A 24218-nucleotide genomic window follows, 5' to 3' on the forward strand; every position below is an offset into this window, starting at 1 on the left:
CGTATATGAGGATATCCACTTCTTTGAATAGTAACTTTCATAATGTCTGCAACTAGTGAGTGAAATGCAGGACGAAGTACACATCTAATAAGCTATACAGACAAGCATATCAATGACAGCTCAGAAACTGCAGTTTTAGAAGCATTGCATGGTTTATGCAGACTCAACCCACAACTCACCTTGGATAGAGAATCAAAGGCGGTATACAACTCCAATTTTGACAAGTCTAAAGTATCACTTATCGCTGGTGGTGGATCTGGTAAGTTTGTTATTTCTTATTAACGCATCCCTGACGTTGTAGGTCATGAACCTTCCCATAGTGCTTTTGTTGGTGAAGGTATGCTCAATGCAGCGGTACCTGGTACTATATTTGCCTCTCCAAACACAGCTCAGATTTTAAGAGGCATCCAGTTGGCAAGTTCACCGCTTGGTACACTCGTCATTGTCAAAAGTAAGCGATTATATCGGAAGTTAATGTTAATCTAACAAATCTATCAGATTATACTGGCGATGTACTTCACTTCGGTCTCGCAAAGGAAAAATTCGCAGCCAAGAACCCAGAAGCCGCAAGAGTTACGCGTTTTATAATGGCATCTGATGATGTATCCGTCGGACGTGAACAATCAGGTATCGTTGGACGTAGAGGTCTAGCTGGTGTTACTTTAATCCACAAGCTTGCAGGTGCTATGGCACACAAGGTAAGTATTTAGTGTTTCATATCTTCTACACACCTAACGCACTTTAAAGGGAGGAAACATTGACCAAGTAGAAGCTATAGCAAACTACGTGAACGATCACACAGCCACCCTCGGTGCTGGACTCGAACACACACACGTTCCAGGTACAGAAGCCAGCCAAGCATACCTCAAGGACAATGAGTTGGAAATTGGTATGGGTATACACAATGAGCCAGGTTTCACGAAGGTATCACCAATCCCACCAGCTTCAAAACTGATCGAGAATATGGTCGAAACTCTCACTTCAACTAGCGACCCAGACCGTTCATACGTCAACTTCAAAAACGACGGCACTGATAGAGTTGTATTGATGGTAAATAACCTCGGTGGGTTGTCTGAGTTGGAAATTGCAGGAGCCACTGGACATGCTACCTCCATTGTTCAAAAGAAGGGTTACAAAGTAGAGAGAGTTTTAAGTGGTGCATTCATTACATCATTGAACATGCCTGGATTCTCTCTCACGCTTTTAAAACTCCCTGCTGACGCTGAGAAAGCACCTGCAACTGCAAACCAGCTTTTAGATCTTTTAGATTTGCCTGTCAACGCACCAGGATGGAGATGGCACGCAGCTGTCCCACCACGTACCGAAGACGAATATACTAACGACGCCCAAACGGGACTTACAAAGTCATCTACTGATACAACATCACCAATCAAGACAGAGAATGGTGACAAGATTGTAAAAGCTATTCAAAGTGCAGCTGAGAACCTTATCAAAGCTGAACCAGAGATCACAAGATTGGATACAATTGCAGGAGATGGTGATTGTGGTCTTACACTTAAAGCTGGTGCAGAAGGTGTCCTCAACCGTATTAAGGAAGGCCAAATCGGTGGAGAAGACATTGCCAAGTACATTTTAGAGATCAGTGAAGTAGCAGAAACTGACATGGGTGGTACAAGTGGTGCTCTCTACTCAATTTTCTTCAGTGCATTGGCAGGTGCAATCAGAGAACACAAATCAGACATACAAAAAGCCTCAAAGAGCGCATTGGACACGTTATACAGATACACTCGCGCTAGACCACCATCACGTACACTCATTGATCCATTGGATGCTTTCATCAACGCTTTTGCTGGTATCGGCGACGCTAAGAAAGCGATCGAGGCTGCTAATCAAGCAACAGAAGAAGGAAAGAAACTTGAAGCCAAAGCAGGTAGAGCTGCCTATGTTGGTCAGGAAGGACTCAAGGAGCAAGCCGTACCAGATCCAGGTGCAGTTGGTGTCACCAAGATACTCGAAGGATTTTTTAATGTGTACAAATAAGTAATTTAAATTAAATAAGTTTCGTCATCGACATGACACATCTCGCTCTTCCTCCGTGAGAGGTACGCTAGTGACGTATTATCTTTCTCCAGATTTCTCCAACTTGTACTAAAACGACGAAAATGGTAGAGAAATTTGATCCAACAGAATCTCCTCATAGAAGATACAATCCACTGACAGATAGCTGGATATTAGTATCACCACACCGCACTAAAAGACCATGGCAAGGGCAGGTTGAAGCACCAAGTAAGCCAGATCTACCAGTATACGATCCAAAGTGTTATTTATGTCCTGGTAACGAGAGGTCAAATGGCGGTAGCAATCCAAAGTATGATAGCACATATGTGAGTACATCATAGACGTATACGCGACAATTAACACTTATAAAGTACTTTGTTAATGATTTCAGCGCGGTATATCCACAAAATGTTGAAACGCCAGCTGAGCCTCACCCTTTGATCAAAGTACGTCGTTAGTTTGACAATATTAGCCTATCTAATAGCCTCACAGACATCACCAATATCTGGAAGATGCTACGTTGTTTGCTTCCACCCTAATCATAACCGTACGATTGCTCAGATGGAGACGAAGGACGTCTTCAACGTGGTCAAGATTTGGTGCGATCTTTATTCTTTCATACCAGAAGATGAACCATCTGTGAAGTACATACAAGTGAGTCCAATACAATTCACGCCTTTTAAACTTACTAAACACGTTTGTTAGATCTTTGAGAACAAAGTGAGTCTGTTTGACATGATGGGGAAACACCCTCTAATAAGTTACTCCAGGGAAGCGCTATGGGATGCTCAAACCCACATCCACATGGTCAAATATGGTCAGTTAGTTATATACCAGAAGAACCAGCAAAAGCGCTTGAAATGCAGGGCAAATACGCCAAGAATACTGTCGCAACTTCATCAACGAAGGTATCACACTTAACTGGCTCTCCAAATATGTTATTAGACTATGCAGCATTCGAATTAGACAAAAAGGAGAGAGTCGTTTGCTCGAATGACGATTTTGTAGCTGTAGTACCATACTGGGCAGTATGGCCATTTGAAACGCTCGTAATTCCAACAAAGAAACATATTCCTTCTGTTGCATATCTCAACGAAACTGAGCAGGGATCTTTAGCTGCCATTCTTAGGGAAGTTGCATGCAGGTGAGTGTTTTACTATCTATAATGCGATAAGCTAATGTAATACGTAGATATGACAACATATTTGACACTAGTTTCCCATATTCAATGGGTTTAACACAGCAACCGATCAAGAAAGAGGGTGATGCTGATTGGGATAGTAACTGGGACGACGCACAGCTGCACATACACTTCTATCCCCCACTTTTACGTTCAGCAAGTGTTAGGAAATTCCTTGTCGGGTGAGTCTGAATTAATTCTAGCACTCTCCGTTAATGTATTACTAGATTTGAGTTGTTGGGTGAGCCACAAAGGGACCTGACAGCAGAAGGTGCAGCTCAACGCATCAGAGATAGTGATCCAACCTATCCACGCTGGGCTAAGCAATAAAAAGGCAGCCTAAAATTGTATCTAAAATATATATGAAATGAAAATTTCAGTGATCTTCTTTTACCGCAATGTACCTTATCTTACCTACATGAAAAATTCGAGGGTAACAACCCAGATTGCAACCCTGATTATGGTTTGTGAGACGGATTCTTCTAAAATTTTTTGACGTCCGCGTCATGTCATAGCGCTAGAATCTGCCGGCCTCGTAACAAGTCAAGGAACGAAAAGTGAGGGTGGGCACTTGAAATGTAAGAATTGTGGAAAGGAGTTCTAGAAATCCGTTGTATGTGATTTACAATTACTATAATCAAATCTTAACTTAAATAGACGTGAGAAAATCAAGGGGTGTGACAAAAGTGAAACTTAGTTAAATAACACTGCTTTTGGAAATCTACAATAACGCTAAAATGAATAACGAAGTTACAAGAGTTGCTAGGATGGAGAGGGATTTATTTAAGCAATTCTCAGCTGCTGTCAAGTAAGTTTGTCTTGCTATTAAGCTTATCGCAAGCTGATAAGGCCACATTGCAGATCGTTTGAGAGTGTAGGTGGATTAGACATATTACAACAAATAGCCAATAAATATCAACAGATGCTTCATGTGAAGACCAGTCACCGCGTTTATCTCAGTTATCAGGATCATCTCGTTCACCTCCTCAAATTAATCGCTGCTTATCATAGAGCTGGACTCCTCAGCAATGATTTCTTCGTTTTGATGAGGGAATCTTTCATTGTTGTAGAAGAAGCCTGCTGTGCGTAGCTTTACACTAACCTTTGTCATCAACTAACAGCAAGACCAGATACCAGACCAGATTCACCAGAGCATCACAAAAACTTTTTCAAAGAATTCAGAACAGTTATCGAAGAATACAGGAAGATGTACAAGAAGCACACCTAGATTAGTCACTCGTAAGATATACCGTCATCGAAAGAGGCATGCAAGCATTCTAATACCCTATCAAACCATCAACAATTTCAATTGTATTACTAACAAATTCATCTATCATTTATCACTAAAATAATCCCCAACCAAGCTTCTCGAAAATAATTGGTGCTATAATAGTACCTACGAATCCCATAGCCGCATAGCTCACAACTCTCGTCATTACATCTGCATCATAATGTCTTGGTGAGAATTTTCTATGCGTTGTTTGAGAAATCGTTGGACGTTCTTCACCAACAATTTCTGTGGCCTGCTTGCTATTATGCGTCTCCTTCACATGCTTCAATTGTGCCAAATCTACAACAGAGGGTATAGGGTTCAGTGTATCGCTCGTAGGATTATAACTCTCGTATTCACTATTTATATTTAGTTCTGGAAATCGTTGCAAAAATGATGACATGACTTACGTTGCTGGTACGTAGCTTTTCCTGTTAGGAAGTTTGACAAGCTTGTGTAATAATCTAAACAGAGGCGGTAATACAGCTTGCATGATCGGTTTGCATAATATTCTAGTCAAAAAGATCAAACCGACGCCTGATTATGCTGTTAGTAAATTATCTCTTTGAATTGTAACATACCCAGTGGATATTTAAACAAAGATGCCAGACACCACTCCCATCCTGTGAGCTTAGTGACAAAGTAGGTCGAATGATGGAAACCATAGTTGCAAGCTATCCATTCACCAATCCCATTACCAAGGAATACAGAAATAAATGCTACAGAGTCCTCGAATGCTGGATTGTCTTCCGCAGGTTCTATGTGGGCGTGTATTGCGTACAAACCTTCATGTCGTTAGCACCATGAGAAAGAAGAGGCATCAAACATACTCAAGATAGTCAACAGAATCGGTGTTAGGAAAGTTGATTGCTCTATGAATGCCTCGTAGTATGGACCAATGTATGACCGCGTAATATAAATCATTGTGCCCGTGATGACACCACTGAAGCAGTCGAGTGCCGAATGCATGCCCTAGTATTTTCAGAAAGAACTTAATCGCCTTAGTAGTAAACCTACGCAGTAAAATCTGCCAAAAACAACACTCGAGGTTGCTATGATTAGAAGTGTGCGGAGGACAGACATAGTGAAAGGATCAACACTCCCATCAGCCGTGGCATCAGACAGCCAATTGTTGAGCACCAATGCCTGTGCTACTGCCGTTGTAGAATGCGTCGATGGAAATCCATATTCCAAGTGACTTTAAATTTAATAAGTTAACGGAAGATTACGAGAGCGCAAGTGATAGTACGCACCTAGTCCCCATAGCTAATATATATGAGACGTGCACACATCAAAATAGAGCGTATACTCACTTATTCTCGTCACTGGAGGTGAGTACGGTCGGGGAACACAGCAAAAGTCCTGCGCATGGTCAACGAAATCTCTTTAGTTATTAAAAGTGGTTTAAAACCTTCATCAAGCAGGTAATCCATACGCTAGCAGCTAGTGTCTGCAGAAGTGCACGTCCACGATCAGAATGTCCCCAGAAGTACGGTATCGGGATGAGTAGAATGAAGAAAGTGACAGTGCCTAAGAAGCTACTCCATAACATGTAGTTATCCAGCCATTTCCGTCTAAATCTATGCTGGAATCTCGCCATGATCTCACTCTCCTTACGCAGAGATAACATGAGTACTCTACGTACATGAAATCTAGATTTATTGAGATTTTGTTGATAAAATATTTCTGGTTGTCTCCCAATTTCGTGTTGCTTTAATTTATTGGTCATCGTTCATAATCAAGCTGATCTTCTCACTTCAGATAACTAAGAATATAGCTTTTTCCTCTTACAATCAAATAAAATTAATCATCTTTATTATCTTTGATCCCCAAAGATGCGTATTACAAGTAAATTCTTTAAATACCAGCGAAGTATGGACCAAATGCGTGGATATGGTCATTAAGCAATGAGAAGTTGTATGGTGTGACAGGTACTTCTTCATCAACGATAGCTAAGAATACAGTACCATTGATACCCATACCGTTTGGTTCATTGAACATCTTGAAATCTGGGTGAATAGTTGTCGCGGTCAATTCCTCAGTGTTTACATTTTCGAGTGGTGTATACGTGACATTAAGCTGGTGAATGAATGCTGCATATGCTGGATCACCGAGATCTGGGTTCTTGTCCGTTTTGTAACCTTGCTCTGGTGGTCCGACATCTTGGCCTGGTGCTGCCCATTTGAGATCAAGTTGTCTGCCTGGTTGTGCGACATGAGTGTAGTTGTTTGATACGCCAGAAGGAATGGATTCGTCGACTGTCTTAGCTGCATTCGTTACGTCCAAAAGTGGGAATGCAGGGAACGCAACCTTTGGGTTTGATTCTGGACAGTGGTCTAAGAAGGGAACCATCAATGACCATGTCATGGCTTGTGTGAGTCCCATATTGAACCTTTAAATCTCGTTAGATGGATTTGTGGTAGTGAAAATTTTCTCACCAATATGGTTGAGGGAAGTAGCCTTCCATCTGAGCCATTGCCACCTATAGACGCATGAATCAGTAAATTTTCATCTTCATAAGCCTTACTTACTTCTTGCTTGGCTTCTGTTGTAATGGATTGAAGTAGGTTTTGTGCAACAGCACGGTTTTTCAAGTGAGGCAAAAATCCGTAGACACCAGCTTCTCCAAAGCGTGTAACAAATTCGGCAAATGACAATGCCTCTTTTACAGACTTGTATGGGTACTTATATTGGCATTGTTGGCTGGTTTTACCTGCGCCCTGTTATTACATTATGAGACATTGTTCAAAGTATAATACGTCAGACCTACAGCCAACATATTATTAATTAAAATGGCATGTCCAACTTCTTGTTCTGCCATTTCTTGAATGTAATAACGTTGCTCGGCATTGATTCCGGCAGCATCGAATTCTTCTTCGCTAAAAGTGGCAAGCATGTTATGGAAGAGATCCAGCTCAAGCCATTCTTGATTGACACCAACAACGAGGGATTCGGTATCAAAATCCGTTTCAGGTGAGTAGACTGGTGCTGGATCGTTTGGTGAGACACCAACACCGCCAGATGGTGGAGATGGATAAGCTAAGGCAGAAGCTAGGAGGCCTGCGCTGAGGATTTTAGAGATCATGGTGGATGTTAATGTAAGAAGAATTATGCACGGATGAATTTATGGAGTTACGGTAAAACATTGCATGAAGTTCTGCCGGAGATTAAACGCGTCCAGGGCATAATTAATGATACTAATTCAACTAAATTAATGAATGCTAAAAGGAAAGTCTTATATGTGCTTAGATAATTTGTAGTCAAAATTGTTTGCCGGTTGACATCTGGTTTACTTTCCTCCAAATTGATTACATCACAGCTGTCAAATCAAGAGAAGAACGCAGATTTAGGCGGACTGTAGTAAAGACTTCATTACATAATAACACCCTTCTAGTATATGGGTACGCACTGTGTATAGTTTTACAACCCCTCGTCCGATCAAGGTCTACTGCGTTACAAATATAGTAACTGATGTAAGCACCCTCAAATCATCTGATAGAGTATATAACAAGATATATATTAGCTATATACTTAAAACAATCACTAACGTATCTTATGCTTCATGTTGCTTATAGTCTCTGATCATAATTAGCCGATAAGTATTATAATCTTTGGGAATTGTGTTTGTGCAGATAGTAAGATGTTCTACAGTTTACAACCTCTTTAATTGTGTCTACCTCGTTCTAGGCCTCTTTATTTTCAACCATCATCAGCTATGAGCAACGACGTTATCCTGATAAGTGCAGGATATGACAGGACGATTAGATCGTGGGAAGCCTGGTCTGGATCTTGCTCACGAACAATACACCACTCAGATTCAGTCAATAGACTAGCGATAAGTCCTGATAAACGTTTTCTGGCAGCAGCTGGTTATTCCTCGGTCAAATTATATGATATAAACAGCAATGATCCAAATCCAGTAAGATTATTATTGTTCTAGTTTATCATTTTTAATATTGGCCCTAGATTCAGTCATTTAATGGCCACACTAGTAACATAACAGCCGTAGTATTTCAAGCGGAAGGAAAATGGATAGCTACTGGTAGCGAGGACGGTACAGTTAAAATATGGGATACTAGGTTTGTCCCTTCCTTTTCACGAATACGTGTTCTGACGTACATAGAACGTCACACGTGCAGCGAGCATTTGAGCATCCATCGCCTGTCAACGACGTCGTTATACATCCCAATCAGGGTGAAATAGTCTCTTGTGATCAAGCAGGAAGTGTAAAAGTCTGGGATTTGGGTGAAAACACGTGCAGTCATGAACTTGTACCGGAGGAAGATGTACCAATACGATCGGTCACCATTGCTTCAGACGGTAGTTCACTAGTTGCTGGAAACAACAAAGGAAATTGCTTCGTATGGAAAATACGCGCCGATCAGGAATATGATGCTTCCGAATTCACACCAATTACCAAATTACCTGCTCACAGTAGGTATATTACGAAATGTATACTCTCACCTGATACCAAGTAAGCTATTTCTTATATTAGAGTTTCCCAGCTGATAGATTAAGACATCTCGCTACTTGCTCGGCTGACACTACCATAAAAATATGGTCAACTCATAATTATGACTTTAGACTAGAGAAAGTGCTCACTGGTCATCAACGATGGGTTTGGGATGCTGCATTTTCAGCTGACTCTGCTTACCTTGTCTCTGCATCCTCAGATCACTCTGCCAGATTATGGGAACTCGCTAGTGGTGACACAGTGAGACAATATAACGGACATCATAAGGCAGCAACAGCAATAGCATTGAACGACGTGAACCTCGCTTTATAACTTCTGTAATTTTAGAATACACAAAAACTTAGAACAAAACAATTGACATCCGATTCATTACAACGAAAAAAAGAAATGTGCTTCCGAACTACCATTAGATCAGAAAAAAAAAACTAGCTTATCCGCAAATTCCGTGCTGGTATGAATTTGGATCTTGAGGGATGATACCCAGTTGAAGAAGACGTTGGTATGACCAATCTGCGGCTTCCTCGTTCTTCCAAGTCCAGAAAAAGTATCCCCTACCACCTTCAAAGGCATCAACTTGTGTGTTCCACATCTGACGAAGTTGGTTCTTGTATTCTTCACTCCAATCGCTTCCGTCACCGGTCTTACCTTGACAGCTACCGACATATGAAGAGCCAGAGTAGGATCCGTCATAACGAGCACCAATACCTCTGCCATTCAGGTATCTGGCACAATCAGTAGTAGCTAAAGACCACTCTCCGGTGATAACCCAGTGTTGATTGGCTGTGTGCTCTGCAAATTTATCTTTGAATTGACAAATTGCACCCGTGCGTTGCTCATCACTGCTTTGCAATTGTTGGTCTGAGAAGACTTGATACTTGTGCGTATCAAGGTAGACATTTTCCTGTGGAGAAGTCAAGAAGTCGTTCCATTGATTAACATCGAGGAAGCCGTCATGAATAGCAGTTGCTGCCTTTTGAGAGACGATACCATAGCCATTTTGGTAAAAAGACTTGAGAGTACCAAGCATTTCCGGGTGTGTTGCACTTTGTGGTTCATTGAGAAGCTCGATAGCCTCAACAATAGCACCGTATTCAGGTTTTGTGAACTCATCAGTGAGAGTTTGAATGTAAGACAAAGAGCGATCGACATTGTTTTGGTCTGTGTGCCATTGTACATTGTTCGTACGTAAACCCGAGTTATCTAATCCGTTCTGAGAGCCAGGTGCACCTGTTAATGATTAGCAAGACAAAACAGAACAGAAACAAACATACCGTGAAGATCGATCCAAACTTTGAGGCCAATATCGCGACACCACCTGACGACCTCTTTAAGCTTATTTAACCTGTTTCCGACTATGTACGGCTCTCCTTGTGTCTCAATGGCCCAAAACCCGACTGGAATTCTGACATGAGTAAGGCCGGCATTCTTGATTTGTTGGAAATCGTCATAAGTGAAGAAAGTCTCCAGATGGCTGTTTATTGCAGATTCAGCTTGTGCATGGTCCTGGTACTGTCCAAATGTCCATTCGTCTACGATAGCTGGATTTCCTGTTTGATCGAAGACTGAAGGAGTAATCCAAGGCTAAGAATATTATTATAGACCTATTATATAATTATAAACTAACTTCAAGTACGAATAGACCGCCGATATTAACCTATTCAGTGTGAGCGCTATGACAATGACTACGGAATTGACATACACCTCTAATGAGATCCCCATAACGACGTTGTAAAGGCGAAGCAGCTACGGCAGCTGCTAAAGCTAGAATATTAAACTTCATGATGGTTTAACTTATAAGTCGTTCGCATCAACAAAGCATCAACTGTCATGAATTCCCTGTGAAATTTTTATGTCACGCATGCAATTTTCGTGTGAAATAGAGTTCAAATTATCGTAAGCACCACCTGTTTTCGTTCAGGTGAACAATTTAAACTTCAACTATGACGTCGTTCTTTACCGTATAATGCGTAGTCGGTGTTCATTTTCTACTATAGAAGGTTAGATTGAGTCGGAATAATATGGATTAACTCCATTCTTCATAAATTGACTTAAATTATCAATTCTATTACTTTCATTATTAAGATTTGTTCATTCAATCAAGTAAAGTAATGCCGTCAGGTCTCAAGACCTTGTCTTTGGATAGCTTAAAGTTATATATGACCGAAACTCTGTCACACTCCTGGTATAATTAAGAATAAAATAGAATTTGAACCGATAGTCGTACAATGTGGAGTAGTGGATACTCAACAACGTCTTGTTTAAGATGTATAACGATGTATCGTTCTGGGGTACATAATAATTACATTATATAAACCTCTGGAATCCCAAAGGTCGAGCTTGCGTTGGTGCTACTATCATTTACGTAACGATTACATCGCAGTCGTCAAAAGTGCATTGATATACATGGATTCTAATATCTTGGAAAAATACGACTTGGTATCATAATATTATTTTAGTACAGTACATTCATTTTGTTGAATGATGCCTTCTTGAATAGTACAGTATAAATTGTGACTTTGACAGTCAAAATTTAGCATTAAAGGTCTCTAGAGAGGTGCATAGGTATGCTTCATCTAGAGTTCCGAGGCCATCGAAGGTGATATGTCAAGACGACATAATTTACAAAAAGGAGATACAGCAAATCGACAACGAGGACACGCTTATTGGAAAGTTTGATCAAATACTTTTACTAGAAATACCAAAGGAATGCATTGGGGAACTCATTACCTTGAGCCGAGCACTTCAAAGCAAGTATTTCCGATTGAGACTAACTAGTATTTCACGAAAATACAAAAATATCAGAAAATAAGCCAAAGTCTTTAGCGTTAGCAGACCCAAAAATTTCAATTCATTGCAGTATTATGTATTCAAGGACTAATCCAAGAGTATTATGCTCAAAAATAGTGCAATTAGGCTGTTTATTAGTGTGCTAATTGCCCTGTGTAGGACTCATGACGTCGCATTCTTTAAGGAGAGTAATTACATTAGAGGAGAGCTGATTGGTTGCAGGGTTCACCTGAAGGAACACTTGTATGTAATACTAGCGGATTAACAAGAAGACTATTATTGTTTAGTTGTTTAAAACCATAAGCGGTAAAACCATCAAATACAAAGAGCATATAAAAAAAGTAAATAATATTAATTTAACATAATTTGTCATTGTTATGACTAGTCCCTTGGCAGATCAGAGTCATACCCAACAAATTTTCCTATCTACGAAATAGAAAGATAAAAAGTATAAATTAGTTATACATAAATTATATAAAACTGAATTCTATGACGTATAAAACACTATTGTGACTATAAATAACAAATTGCGGAACTCCAGAAACAAATGGCTGAGAGTGTGACTGAATATATAGTATGGTATCAATCAGAATAAGTATTAAGGAAAATATTCGACTTTTTAATTAATCTAACGAAATTTTCACTCTTGCGCTGGCAAAACACTCTTTGATGTCAACAGCGACGAAGACAGCAAAAGTTGAGCTGTCGCGAGCGAAAGCTAATGTCATTCTTGGTGCCCAATGGGGTGATGAAGGCAAAGGAAAGCTCGTAGATATTTTAGCTCACGACGTAGATGTAGACGCAAGATGTGCAGGTGGTAACAACGCTGGACATACGATCGTTGTAGAGGATTTCCCAACGCCAGACGGTCCAAAGAAGCAGAAGTTTGATTTCCACTTGCTTCCATCCGGATTAGTTAACGAGAAATGCGTTGGTTTGATCGGTAACGGTGTCGTCGTACACGTTCCTTCATTCTTTGAAGAGTTACAGCAATTAATCAACAAAGGTCTCAATTGTGCTGATAGACTTTTCATTAGTGATAGAGCACAAGTCGTATTCGATTTCCACCAAATCGTAGATGGTTTGAAAGAAGTCGAACTTGGTGGTTCATCCATTGGTACAACTAAGAAGGGTATCGGTCCAGCTTACTCCTCCAAGGCATCCAGATCTGGCTTGAGAATTCACCACCTTTACGATGACGATTTTGAGCACAAATTCCGTAAAATCGTCGAAGGCCGTTTCAAACGTTATGGTACCTTCGAATACGATACGGAAGCTGAAATTAAGCGTTACAAAGAACTCGCTGAACGTCTCCGTCCTCATATCGTTGACGGTGTAGCTTTCATTCACAATGCTCTTAACAACAACAAGAAGGTCTTAGTTGAAGGTGCAAACGCTCTCATGTTAGATATAGACTTCGGTACTTACCCATTCGTAACCTCTTCTTCAACTTCCATCGGTGGTGTTTGTACGGGTTTGGGTATACCACCTGGTAGAGTTGGTGAAGTCTACGGTGTCGTAAAAGCATACACTACAAGAGTTGGTGGTGGTCCATTCCCATCTGAACAACTCAACGATGTTGGTGTACATCTCCAAGAAGTTGGTGCTGAATATGGTGTGACAACAGGTAGAAGAAGACGTACTGGTTGGTTAGATTTGGTTGTCATGCAATATTCACACATGATTAACGGTTACACCCAACTCAACATCACCAAACTTGACGTCCTTGATCAACTCAAGGAGATCAAGATCGCTGTTGCTTACCACCTTGACGGTAAAAAATTAGATTCATTCCCTGGTATGTAGACTAGTTTTTATTAGGGCTATTTAACAAAAAAATCTATCAGCTGATCTCAAATTGCTTGAGAAAGTTGAAGTCGAATATGCTACACTCCCTGGTTGGGAAACAGATATCTCAAAGTGCCGTCAATGGAATGATTTGCCAGAAAATGCTCGCAAATACATTGAATTCATCGAGCAATACTTAGGTGTACCTGTAACATCCATTGGTGTTGGAGCAGGTAGATCAGATATGGTTCTTAAGGAGAAAAATTAAAGAAAAAAGTTTCATACATTTTAGTTTTATTAGTCGACATAAATTAGGACATAGTATGGGCATTGAGGATTCTAAAATCGCTGAAGCATTTTACTCATCGTCTTCATCTTCGTTGTAAGATTTGATTGGCTTCGCACCTCTGGTTGATCTTCTAGTTGGAGCTGATTCAGTGTTTTCAGTCTTTTGGGCTTTCTGTGAGGCCTCTTGTTCAGGTGCGTCAGTCTTACGCTTTTCAGCATCAGTATTTTGGGTGTCTTCTTGCTCCTCTGGAGCTGGACCATCATCTTGAGCTTCAGCTGCGTCAGGTGCATCAGCTGGAGTTTCTTCCTTTTTCTCTTCCTCTTGGGCTGGAGCGGCTTCTTCGTCTTTCTTATCGTCTTGAGCAGAAGCATCTTCCTTTTGTTCCTCAGCTGGTTGTTCAGGTTCAGGTTGTTCAGTTGGTTGTTCTTCTTTGTTCTCAGCTGGCTGTTCTTCTTTACTTTCTTCAGCTGGCTTCTCTTCAGTCTTCTCTTCATCACCTTTGTTGAGATATTTGAGAACATCATGTCCCCAGTTCTTCAAGCTGAGGTAAGACTTTGCTTGTTTGACTTCATCGGCAGTCTTTGATTCAAGTGATGAGAGTTCACCCTGAATATGACGATTACAGTATGCGACGACTTTTCTCATATGTTCCAAGGCAGATTCATCGTAGCTTTCTGGTTTCTTTTCTGGGTTATTCTTAAGAATGTCAACAATGTTACGACCGCTGGATATCGCATATAAGAATAAGTGTAGACGTTATAAATACAACTCACCTATTATGCCCAACTGATTCTTCACCTTCACCCCAACCTGCATTTTGTGATTCTTCAGTTTTGAGGAATTCCTCTAATTCCTCTACAGACATATTAACAAGTTTGTTAAATTCGCTAATAACTTCTTCAACTGCTTTCGTCATTTTTGTTTATTTTATTTTTTGAGTGATTGTAACGAAGAGAGTCACTTAGACAGTCGCTCAACAGAATTCGTGGCTCGATTTCTATGACGTAAGGGCTTTTCGCCGGCTTTTTTCAACTTTAATTAAAAAATTATTCCTATTAAAATTAATACACTGATTTCCATAAAGTTGTACAACAAGAGTAAAAAATTCGTAAAAGTTTGATTTCTCTGACGGGGTATAAATTGTAGCGTAATTTGTTTTATTTTACTATTGGTATTTATCGTTCATCGATTAGGCAGTCCTCTAGACTCGTCATTTCATCTTCTTCATCTGTGAGATTCAATTTATCTACTTGAATAGCTTCATCCTCAATCGTGTCTTGACTATCTTTTCTTGTTGTTTCGACCCATTCGTCGTTATTATTATTATTGATACTATTACTACTATTATTATTACTACTACTACTACTTAAACTTTGCATATCATTATCACTATCATCTTCTTCATACGACCTATGCGAATCCGCGACAGAAAATACTTGTTGTGGTAATTCTTTGATTTGATTAACAAATTCAAAGAATTCATTTTCATCTTTAACCAAAAATCCTATTAACATAGAAGGATCCATTTGACTTATGTTCATTTTACGCGGTTTATCACAAAAGTAAGTTGAAATTGATGCTGAGTTATAATTATCTATGTACCATTTATCATTTAATTCATCCACCGTTGGTATATCCTTAATAAATGAGTTAGATTCAGGTATAGTTTGAGGTATAGAATGTGATGATGAACTAGGATAATGGTTTGGTTTCATCCAAGATGATTGTATTGATTGGCTTTCATCGATTGAACTGGAAGGTGAACTAACATCTGGACTAATTTGATTTAAGGTAGCTGAACTAGACGACCGTCTTCTATTTTTACTTGTAACATTATTCAAAATTGTGCTAGTTTTACGTCGTCTATGCCCATGTTTTGATTGCTTTATTGGTGTACCGTTGTTGTTACCTTCATTAGAAGTTGTTGTTGTAGTTGAAGAAGATGATAAACTATTACACCTTAATAGATTCTCAATTTCAGTCTTGAGTTCACCCTCTGTCGGCGGCGTTTTAATATTTATTGTTGGTTTCATTATATGTGGATCAACGTAGAAAAGCGAATCTGATTGATATCCGAAGAAATAATAGCTGCTGCTCGGCCTGCCTCCTGCTATACCGACACACGATTGCATTCTTAAGAATGCTTTGAGGGTTTCGTAATAGCGTGGATGTATACCATCTAATCCAAGTCTTACACCGACTAATATTAGTACTGGTTTGTTACCCCATTCTGAATCAGCGGTTGTACTAGTACCACCTGATGCTTGATAGACATCTGATTTATAAATAACAGAATCAGAAGCAACGCTAACTGATAAATTAATATCTGTTTGGTTGTTAACGAGGTGTCTAATGGATGATGTTAATATAATGTAACTTGTATAATCACAACTCACTTAATAGCGAGTGCAGCTGTTGATGGACCAAACCACTCTCCTACTTCCTTTCCTAGACTTTTACCAACGACAGCCATACGATGCACAGAGAATGGAGATAGGGTTGAAGGGTTATCCATGAAGAGGTTGAGTAGCTTGATTAGATTAACGTATTCCTTACGTTTAGCGTAATCTGTCAAATCAACGAATGGATTCCTCCTCCATTGTCTACCTAACAACATTATCTGGAGTGTGTTGGCTAGGAGTGATTGTGAAGTTCTAAGCATGCAACCCCAACCTTGATCTGTATTGAAAGTGCGTTCTCTTAATAACCAATGTGAAGGTTTAGAAGATAATGTCTGCATTTTAGCTAAACCTAAATCGTCCATCATAGGATCATTTAAAGATATTTGACAGAAGTTGGATCTATATGTACACCAAATTCTAGATTGAAAATCATCCAATAAATCGCTATTGTTATCGTATAAGTTACCTAAAATCCAGCTCACGTCGTCAATTGAAGTACCTTGATAGCCAGGGTAATCTAAGAAATAATGGAGCGTTCTATCGATAGTTGAATGTCGTCTGATTGAGTTATTAACCCAACTAGATAATTTCGTCGTTAGTTTACTGTCTTCTCCTAGATCTGCTGATGACATTGATGGTTGTCAATTACCTAGATCGTTATATAATAATAATAATAATAATAATAACATATATATATATCTATATATATACTTTATCTACAATTTAAATAAAGAAATCTTTTTAAGCCAATGGCTTTGGTTGCTCATCTGCTTTCTCGACGTTCGCTGCCGCATTTGTACCAGGGAGTGGCTTGTTAGCAGGGAAGAGCAATACTTCCTTAATGTTTGAAGAATCAGTCAACATCATGACTAATCTGTCAATACCACATCCCCAACCACCTGTTGGCGGTAAACCGTGCTCAAGAGCGTTGATGAATGTCTCATCAATGTCTTGGGCTTCATCATCACCTGCAGCCTTTTGCTTCATTTGCTCTTTGAATGATTCCATTTGGTTGAATGGATCGTTTTGTTCAGTGTAAGCATTAGCAATTTCCTTTGTTGCAACGAAAACTTCAAATCTTTCTGTCAATGATTGTTGCTTTCTGTCACGCTTTGCTAATGGAGACATGATCTTTGGATGACCGATAATGAATGATGGGTTAATGCACTGTGATTCAATGAATTCACCAACCAACTTGTCAAGTAATCTTGCAGTAGTACGTGGTGCAGAGCAATCAACGTTGTTCTTAGCACAGAGATCAGAGAGGAACTTGTTAGCTTCCTCAGTTTCCAAATCTTCTGGGAATTTAACCTTGAGTTGATTTTCTAATTCTTCAATCATGTTGAATCTCTTCCATGGTGTGGTGAAGTCCAACTCGTATGACTTCTTACCTTCACCTTTACCGTCTGGGTGGTATTGAATCTTGTAACCACCGGTAACGTGCTTGACGAGACCAGAGAAGAGTGACTCAGTGAGGTCCATCAAGTCGTACATATCAGCATATGCCATATAGAATTCACAGATAGAGAATTCAGGGTTGTGAGTTAAATCAATACCTTCATTTCTGAAAACACGACCGATTTCGTATACTCTGTCTAAACCACCGACGACTAACTCTTTGAGGTAGAGTTCAGGTGCGATTCTCATGAATAAGTCCAACTTGAGCTCATTGTGGTGCGTGACGAATGGCTTAGCAGTTGCACCACCTGCGATCATGTTCATCATTGGAGTTTCAACTTCTAAGAAACCGAGATTGTCTAAGAATTTACGCAAGTAGTTGATAATTTTAGCGCGTGTGACGAAAATGTCTCTAACGTTTCTGTTAAGAATAAGGTCCAAGTAACGCTTTCTGTAACGTTGTTCTTGATCTTTGAAACCATAGTGTTCTTTAGGAAGTTGGTGAAGGTTTGGAGTGAGAAGTTGAATTTGCTTTGGTACGATAGAGAGTTCACCCTTCTTAGTACGAGCAGGGTAACCTTTAACACCGACTATATCACCTCTAGCGAGGATTTCGTGAGATTTAGTAAAATCTTCACCGTCGTGTTCAGCGGCGTTTGCCATGATCTGAACCTTTGTACCATCACCGTGAAGGTCGTAGAAGATCAATTTAGAGGAGCTTGCTCTGATGTTGTGCAATCTACCGGCGACGGTGACGACTTCTTCCTTACGTGAATCACCGTTTTGCAAGTTAGAATCAAACTTGTTGATGAAACCATTGAGAGAAAGTTCAACGTGGAACTTGTGTGGGTATGGATCAGGGTCTTTAGTCTCTCTAAGTTTTTGAATAGCCCTTGAACGGATCTCATAGTATTGCTAAAAAGACGTTAGGGGCGGTGTGGAGAGAAAATGATACTGACGTTAGGGGTTAACTCAACCTCGTCTTCCTTCTTCTTTGATTCGACTGGCTTAGGTTTTGAAGCCTTTTTTGCTTCATTCTCTCTAAGTTTGAGTCTCCTCTTTAATTCTGTCTTGGAGATCATTTCGCCCGTTAATTCATCTTTGTGTAAGTTTGCACTCTCTGACATTCTAAACAATCGTTTTTGTAGATTTAATTGAGTGACTCGACGGAAGCCTGAGAGCATCAATCGAAGGAGTAAAAAATAAATATAAAAAATAAAATATTTTATTATTCATTATTTTTTTATCTTCTTTATCTTCTACAACGATGGCTCCTAAAAAAGACAAAGCAATTTTAAAAGCATTAGAGGATGAGCTCAATAAGAATAAAGATACTAAGAATTTAGATAAAAACAATTTAAGAGATTTACTTTCTCAGCTCAACTTGGCCGACATAGCCTCTGGTTCAGCCGGCGTTGGCCAGGGCAATAAAAAGGACCTCGGTCAGCATAAGTTCTGGTCCACACAGCCTGTTTCTCTTCCCCAAGAGGGCACACTGGACGGTCCTATTGATCCAACAACTGATATCACCAAATTCCGTAAAGAGCCATACCCATTACCAAACGACTATGAATGGGTTGACTTAGACCTTAACAACGAACAAGAGGTTCGTATCTTATCACTCCTTGTTTCAGCGTTTAACCACCATCCAGCTCGAAGACGTCAGAGAACTTCTTTGTCTAAACTATGTCGAAGATGACGAAGCAACCCTCAGATTCAACTACTCAGCTGAATTCCTCGCTTGGTAGGTTCATTCTTAGCTCTACAACTCCCCTCTAACTCCTCAGGGCTCTCAAACCACCGGGTTACGAAAAATCTTGGCACGTAGGTGTTCGCGTTGCATCCGGCAAGCGCAAATTAGTAGCCTTCATAGCAGCTGTACCCATGATCATAGATGTTAACAATCAGAAACTCAGAACATCAGAGGTAAACTTCCTCTGCGTTCATAAAAAATTACGTTCAAAGAGACTCGCACCCGTCTTGATCAAGGAAGTCACCCGTCGTTGCAACATCAAAGGTGTTTTCCAAGCTACCTACACAGGTGGAAATATCCTCCCTGGTATCATATCTACCTGTCAATACTTCCATAGGCCGATTAATGTACAAAAATTAGTGGAAACAGGCTTCTCACAGGCTCCACCGGGTATGACAATAGAAAGAATGACCAAGTTAAACGAAATACCTGCTAGCTCAGCCGCTAAACCTCAACCAGAAGGCTTTAGAGAGATGGAAGAGAATGATGTAAAAGGTGTCACTGAACTACTCAACGCATACCTTTCTAGATTCGATTTGAAGCCTATATTCAGTGAAGAAGAAATCAGTCATACCTTCCTCAGTGGTAGGGGTGAAGGTGATTATATAGACGGCAAACCAATGAGATCCAAGCAAGTTTTATGGGCATACGTCGTTGAAAATCCAAATACCAAGCAAATTACCGACTTTATTTCCTTTTATTCACTTCCTAGCACAGTAGTTGGTAACGAAAAGTACCCAATCTTAGATGCAGCTTATATGTTCTATTACGCAACTGACAAATCACTACCAGATGACTGGAGAACATCAAACGAGAAAGTTTTCGATAAAAAGTTAGATATAACGAGAAGATCGAGAGTTGGCGAAAGACTCAATAGACTAGTTGAAGCAATTCTCAGAATATCAAAGGGCGCAGGATTTGATGTCTTCAACACACTCACACTTATGGACTCTAACCACTTTATTGATGACCAAAAGTTCAAACCTGGCAGTGGTCTTCTCAATTATTACATATTCAACTGGAGACTTGGACAGCAGATACATGGTGGTATTGGATCTGGTAGGGATGGATCTGGTATCGCATTAGTTATGTTGTAAAAATGTAAATAAGCAGAACTCTTTGATTTCATCTTTTTCCTGTATTCTTTTTCTTCTTTATAAGTACGGGATTTAAACTAAACTACCTCTCTGCGAAAATACCCCAGAAGAATTCGGCCTACAATATGTATACGAGAAACAGACTCAAAGCTTGAAATCACAGGAACCTAGTGTGAAAATGGCTATAATCCCTGTACATCTGCAGATGTCACTTAAGTCCTACTGGAGTGCACAAAGACAGCTAATTGGTGAGATTCGCTGTTTGTTCGATTCGACTTTCCAAAAGCACCACACCGCAACTTTACATAGTTAAAGATACAATTGAAATAGTTACTATTGTTTCAATTACATGAAATCATTGTCTTTATCATCACTTGTTGGGGATCTGTTGTGTTTCCCGCCCGTTTCATGACGTCATTCCAATAATCGCCCAAGTACTGATTTCTATACAAAGTAATGCGTTGACTGAGTAGCGTCATAGCGCTTTTATTACATATATTCTACTCGTTGATGCTGATATTATGTATTTTTCCCCTTACTGTTCTACTAGAAAATGCCGATACGAACGAGCATACATGAAGAGTAATATTAAAAGATCAATATAGTCGGATTTTCCTATTTAATGCCTTAGACTCTGGCTTTTGCTGAAAACAGTTGATGATTTATTTCGTTTACAGGCCAACATACCACATAGCTTAGCGATGCGTTTATATGAACCATTAGAGCAATTTAATAAATAATATACATGTTATTTTGGTAGTTCACCAGGTAGACCTGTCCATGACAACGAATTGTGAAACAACAACTTAATCCAGGAAGCACTATCTCTGATTTAGCGGGGCACCGTCCAAAGTTAGTATGCGTTCATAAATTTAATGCAGGAGATTAGCATCATGCATCTGTGGATAACGGATCAGACGGCTAGCAAGGGTATCCTGAGCTATCCACAAATTAGATATAAAGGGGGTTGGTAATGTAAAGCAGTACCGTGGCTTCTAACTCTCACTACATTGTAAAGCTAGCTGATGGTGTTATCTATGCATGGTACCTTTCGGAACTGTCTTTGACGTCTATTTGTCACTTTTGAACTGGATTTGACGCTACTATAACTATCACAAGTGCACAATTCTTGGCTCGATTATCTCCTTTCCTTCTCAAAACATTCAATGGCAAGCTTCCAGGCTCTTCCATATAGATCGGAAGGGAACTCGGTTGACAGCCGGCACTTATTCCGCTAATATTATGGCTTCACAAGATAAATATACAACCCATATAACCGCCGGTTTTCATCCTTCCCAATTAGGAAACTCATAATGGTAGAATATAAATTTTTCCACCCGTTAAAGTGCGGTTTTAAGCCGTCATTAGATTACGCGGGACTTAAAATAGGCAAACATGGACGAATTGTTTACAATTTATGGATGTTATATTACTTTCTTATATCTTACTTACGCTAAACAAAGAAGCTGTCCGATTCTTACGGCGTACCTGAAACGGCAGGTGACTTAATTCATGCATATCATCTGAATTCATTTAAGGTAAATCTATCTATAATGAGCCTTCTTCTCATTGGATAAGTAACAAATGTCACAAAAGTTTACGCTAGAAGATAAGAAACGGTTTAACGGTACCGCTGAGCATGTAGAAGACGCAGACGAGAAGTCTAATTCAAAGCAGAAGTTCGTCGATGTTGATGAGAAAGTCCTCATGGCTGAAGGTGAAGATAAGGTGCGTGTTTGATTTGGATCAATGAGTTGTACTAATATCTGACTAATTAGTTCACGCCTTACATTATTTTCGTTTGTTCCACAGCAGCTGTCGCTGGGTTTATGGTGAGTTTCCTTTTTACCATTTAATACATATTGATAATTTTAACAGTTTGGTATGTATTTCTCCGTCTAGTGATTACGTATCTGACAAACGAAGGTTATGAAACTGGTATTATTGGAAGTATTACTGTTGCAGTAGGAATGGATCTGGGAGTAGACATCAACGAAAGCGAAAACAGTGACAAGAAGGAGGTTATCACCGCGATGACGGTTGCTGGTGCTTTCATTTGTTCGATATTTGCTGGTGCTTTAAGTGATAAGATTGGACGTAAATGGGTCCTCGTCATTAGTGACATCTGCTACTGTATTGGTACTGTTATCTTTGGTGCATCATACTCAGTAGCTCAAGCTGCCGTTGGTAGATTGGTTCTAGGTTTTGGAGTTGGTATGTCTTCCTGTATTGGTCCTATGTATATCTCTGAGATCAGTCCACCACAACTGAGAGGTATGTTCGATCTGAAATTTTTGAACTCATTTAAAACAATCACAGGTACCCTCGTAACTATCAACTCACTTGCAATCACGTTCGGACAAGTTGTTTCGTATGGTCTTGGAGCTGCATTGTTGCATGCACCAGAAGGATGGAGAATTATGCTGGTTTTAGGTGCCGTTCCTGCCATATATCAAGCTATTGCAATTCACCTGTTACCTGAATCTCCTCGTTACCTTCTTACAAAGGACAAGACTGAAGAAGCTTATAATGCTATCGCAAGAATGTATCCACGTGCTACTCAAGAGGAACTCGCACTGAAGTTTGATGTGAGTGAATTAGCTTTGTAACTCACTTTTATAGCTGACACACTCTAGATTCTTACTGCTAACGTTGATGAAAGTGTACAGTTGGCAAGACAACACACTACTTGGCAACTTCTCAAGTCATTGTTCACTATACCAAAGAATCTTAGAGCTCTTTCACTTGCTATGACTCTTCAGGCCACTCAACAGCTCTGTGGTTTCAACGGTTTGATGTACTTTGCGTGAGTTCTAATCTTTTAGGTTTGATTAAAAAGCTAAGAAACGTAGCCCAACTCTTTTCCAAATGTTAGGCTTCCAAAACCCACCAACCGGTGGTCTAGTTGTTGCAGCTGCCAACATGGTATTTACTGGTTTGGGTATGCTTCTTGTTGATAGAGTTGGTCGTCGTCCATTAGTAGTATTCCTTAGTTCTCCAGGTGTGATCCTTGGTTGCGTCTGGAGCATAGTATCACTCTATTTCCTCACCAAAGAAACTGGCTTACAATTTGATGATAACTACCAGTATGATCAGGGCAAACAAGTAGCTGTCATTATTGGTTTCGTCTTCTACGTTGGTGAGTTACTATCTAGCAGAATAGCAATGAAAGAATTAACGCTTTTCAAGCAATGTATGGTGTTGGATTAGGACATGTACCTTGGACAATGTCAGACCTGTTTTCTCTTGAAGTACGTGGTATTGGAACTGGAATTGGAACATCTACTAACTGGGTGAGTGTTATGACTAGCTCTAAGCTAAATTAGTAACGCTATCAGGCAACAAATCTAATTATTAGTGAATCTTACCTCTCCATGCAAAAAGGAATGACACCATCTGGTAGGTCACCGTTAGATCGCCCTATCTATTCTTACATTTGATAGGTACTTTTGGTTTGTTCGCTGGATTTACCTTCTGCGGATGGGCGTACCTAGGATTTTGTTATCCAGAAACAACAGGTTTACATCTTGAGGAAATTCAAGACATGCTCAGAGATGGTTTCAATGTTAGAAAGTCTATAGCGCTTAGAAATTCCAAGAAAAGGGCTATGAAAGCGATTAAAAACACTGATATCAACCAGATAGACCCAGAATCAAAATAATAAAGATGTAGTATAGAACCAATTGTATTTATATCCTTCTAATAATATTTCATGACTCGTTTACGAATTTGTTGTTTCCTCATTTCAGAGTATTGCTACG

At 39.7% G+C, this 24218-nt stretch overlaps 14 protein-coding genes across 14 annotated transcripts; 8 read left to right on the forward strand and 6 right to left on the reverse strand.

Annotated features, from left to right (window-relative positions):
* The first annotated feature begins 29 nt into the window (after positions 1 to 29).
* DAK-1 (dihydroxyacetone kinase Dak1) lies at positions 30 to 2047 on the forward strand. The gene is made up of 5 exons (XM_006958055.1): positions 30 to 55; positions 101 to 259; positions 302 to 451; positions 499 to 698; positions 748 to 2047. Exons 1-5 carry the CDS (start codon positions 43 to 45, stop codon positions 1999 to 2001), a joined length of 1776 nt encoding a protein of 591 aa, XP_006958117.1. The 5' UTR covers positions 30 to 42; the 3' UTR covers positions 2002 to 2047.
* Positions 2048 to 2123: 76 nt separating this feature from the next.
* On the forward strand, positions 2124 to 3529 carry WALSEDRAFT_18314 (UDP-glucose hexose-1-phosphate uridylyltransferase; the record flags this gene model as incomplete). The annotated part of the gene is made up of 7 exons (XM_006957972.1): positions 2124 to 2345; positions 2391 to 2465; positions 2512 to 2673; positions 2725 to 2739; positions 2790 to 3163; positions 3211 to 3381; positions 3427 to 3529. The coding sequence occupies 7 exons, from the start codon at positions 2124 to 2126 to the stop codon at positions 3527 to 3529; spliced, it is 1122 nt and encodes a 373-aa protein (XP_006958034.1).
* A 236-nt stretch (positions 3530 to 3765) lies between these two features.
* WALSEDRAFT_60259 (hypothetical protein) lies at positions 3766 to 4527 on the forward strand. Its single transcript, XM_006958056.1, has 5 exons — positions 3766 to 3812; positions 3857 to 4007; positions 4061 to 4073; positions 4122 to 4281; positions 4330 to 4527. Exons 2-5 carry the CDS (start codon positions 3937 to 3939, stop codon positions 4425 to 4427), a joined length of 342 nt encoding a protein of 113 aa, XP_006958118.1. The 5' UTR covers positions 3766 to 3812; positions 3857 to 3936; the 3' UTR covers positions 4428 to 4527.
* Positions 4490 to 6209, reverse strand: WALSEDRAFT_32388 (hypothetical protein). Its single transcript, XM_006958057.1, has 8 exons — positions 5881 to 6209; positions 5783 to 5831; positions 5723 to 5735; positions 5487 to 5667; positions 5300 to 5441; positions 5051 to 5254; positions 4880 to 5006; positions 4490 to 4828 (listed from the first exon to the last, which is right to left on the reverse strand). Exons 1-8 carry the CDS (start codon positions 6196 to 6198, stop codon positions 4543 to 4545), a joined length of 1320 nt encoding a protein of 439 aa, XP_006958119.1. The 5' UTR covers positions 6199 to 6209; the 3' UTR covers positions 4490 to 4542.
* A 117-nt stretch (positions 6210 to 6326) lies between these two features.
* On the reverse strand, positions 6327 to 7554 carry WALSEDRAFT_18226 (Rds1 protein; the record flags this gene model as incomplete). The annotated part of the gene is made up of 4 exons (XM_006957967.1): positions 6327 to 6861; positions 6908 to 6951; positions 7001 to 7189; positions 7240 to 7554. The coding sequence occupies 4 exons, from the start codon at positions 7552 to 7554 to the stop codon at positions 6327 to 6329; spliced, it is 1083 nt and encodes a 360-aa protein (XP_006958029.1).
* A 10-nt stretch (positions 7555 to 7564) lies between these two features.
* WALSEDRAFT_32389 (WD40 repeat-like protein) lies at positions 7565 to 9307 on the forward strand. The gene is made up of 5 exons (XM_006958058.1): positions 7565 to 7942; positions 7993 to 8388; positions 8436 to 8548; positions 8593 to 8943; positions 8988 to 9307. Exons 2-5 carry the CDS (start codon positions 8185 to 8187, stop codon positions 9253 to 9255), a joined length of 936 nt encoding a protein of 311 aa, XP_006958120.1. The 5' UTR covers positions 7565 to 7942; positions 7993 to 8184; the 3' UTR covers positions 9256 to 9307.
* Positions 9295 to 10731, reverse strand: WALSEDRAFT_32390 (cellulase). Its single transcript, XM_006958059.1, has 4 exons — positions 10643 to 10731; positions 10568 to 10597; positions 10215 to 10524; positions 9295 to 10170 (listed from the first exon to the last, which is right to left on the reverse strand). The coding sequence occupies exons 1-4, from the start codon at positions 10721 to 10723 to the stop codon at positions 9374 to 9376; spliced, it is 1218 nt and encodes a 405-aa protein (XP_006958121.1). The 5' UTR covers positions 10724 to 10731; the 3' UTR covers positions 9295 to 9373.
* Positions 10732 to 12374: 1643 nt separating this feature from the next.
* Positions 12375 to 14703, forward strand: WALSEDRAFT_32392 (Adenylosuccinate synthetase). Its single transcript, XM_006958060.1, has 3 exons — positions 12375 to 13528; positions 13578 to 14531; positions 14581 to 14703. Exons 1-2 carry the CDS (start codon positions 12400 to 12402, stop codon positions 13784 to 13786), a joined length of 1338 nt encoding a protein of 445 aa, XP_006958122.1. The 5' UTR covers positions 12375 to 12399; the 3' UTR covers positions 13787 to 14531; positions 14581 to 14703.
* On the reverse strand, positions 13877 to 14723 carry WALSEDRAFT_28524 (hypothetical protein; the record flags this gene model as incomplete). The annotated part of the gene is made up of 2 exons (XM_006958061.1): positions 13877 to 14531; positions 14581 to 14723. The coding sequence occupies 2 exons, from the start codon at positions 14721 to 14723 to the stop codon at positions 13877 to 13879; spliced, it is 798 nt and encodes a 265-aa protein (XP_006958123.1).
* A 153-nt stretch (positions 14724 to 14876) lies between these two features.
* WALSEDRAFT_68740 (hypothetical protein) lies at positions 14877 to 18804 on the reverse strand. Its single transcript, XM_006958062.1, has 3 exons — positions 18567 to 18804; positions 16204 to 18522; positions 14877 to 16156 (listed from the first exon to the last, which is right to left on the reverse strand). The coding sequence occupies exons 2-3, from the start codon at positions 16839 to 16841 to the stop codon at positions 14983 to 14985; spliced, it is 1812 nt and encodes a 603-aa protein (XP_006958124.1). The 5' UTR covers positions 16842 to 18522; positions 18567 to 18804; the 3' UTR covers positions 14877 to 14982.
* Positions 16779 to 18804, reverse strand: WALSEDRAFT_60260 (lysyl-tRNA synthetase). Its single transcript, XM_006958063.1, has 2 exons — positions 18567 to 18804; positions 16779 to 18522 (listed from the first exon to the last, which is right to left on the reverse strand). Exons 1-2 carry the CDS (start codon positions 18789 to 18791, stop codon positions 16951 to 16953), a joined length of 1797 nt encoding a protein of 598 aa, XP_006958125.1. The 5' UTR covers positions 18792 to 18804; the 3' UTR covers positions 16779 to 16950.
* A 70-nt stretch (positions 18805 to 18874) lies between these two features.
* On the forward strand, positions 18875 to 20503 carry WALSEDRAFT_54387 (N-myristoyl transferase; the record flags this gene model as incomplete). Its single annotated transcript, XM_006958064.1, has 3 exons — positions 18875 to 19213; positions 19260 to 19351; positions 19395 to 20503. 3 exons carry the CDS (start codon positions 18875 to 18877, stop codon positions 20455 to 20457), a joined length of 1494 nt encoding a protein of 497 aa, XP_006958126.1. The 3' UTR covers positions 20458 to 20503.
* A 1538-nt stretch (positions 20504 to 22041) lies between these two features.
* On the forward strand, positions 22042 to 22435 carry WALSEDRAFT_68743 (hypothetical protein; the record flags this gene model as incomplete). The annotated part of the gene is made up of 4 exons (XM_006958065.1): positions 22042 to 22185; positions 22236 to 22289; positions 22336 to 22343; positions 22389 to 22435. 4 exons carry the CDS (start codon positions 22042 to 22044, stop codon positions 22423 to 22425), a joined length of 243 nt encoding a protein of 80 aa, XP_006958127.1. The 3' UTR covers positions 22426 to 22435.
* On the forward strand, positions 22390 to 24181 carry WALSEDRAFT_57309 (general substrate transporter). The gene is made up of 7 exons (XM_006958066.1): positions 22390 to 22731; positions 22777 to 23045; positions 23094 to 23263; positions 23310 to 23596; positions 23647 to 23750; positions 23796 to 23856; positions 23901 to 24181. Exons 1-7 carry the CDS (start codon positions 22428 to 22430, stop codon positions 24116 to 24118), a joined length of 1413 nt encoding a protein of 470 aa, XP_006958128.1. The 5' UTR covers positions 22390 to 22427; the 3' UTR covers positions 24119 to 24181.
* Positions 24182 to 24218: the final 37 nt, after the last annotated feature.

Source organism: Wallemia mellicola (genome assembly GCF_000263375.1).
Source record: "Wallemia mellicola CBS 633.66 unplaced genomic scaffold WALSEscaffold_8, whole genome shotgun sequence".
NCBI classification, from domain to species: Eukaryota; Fungi; Basidiomycota; class Wallemiomycetes; order Wallemiales; family Wallemiaceae; genus Wallemia; species Wallemia mellicola.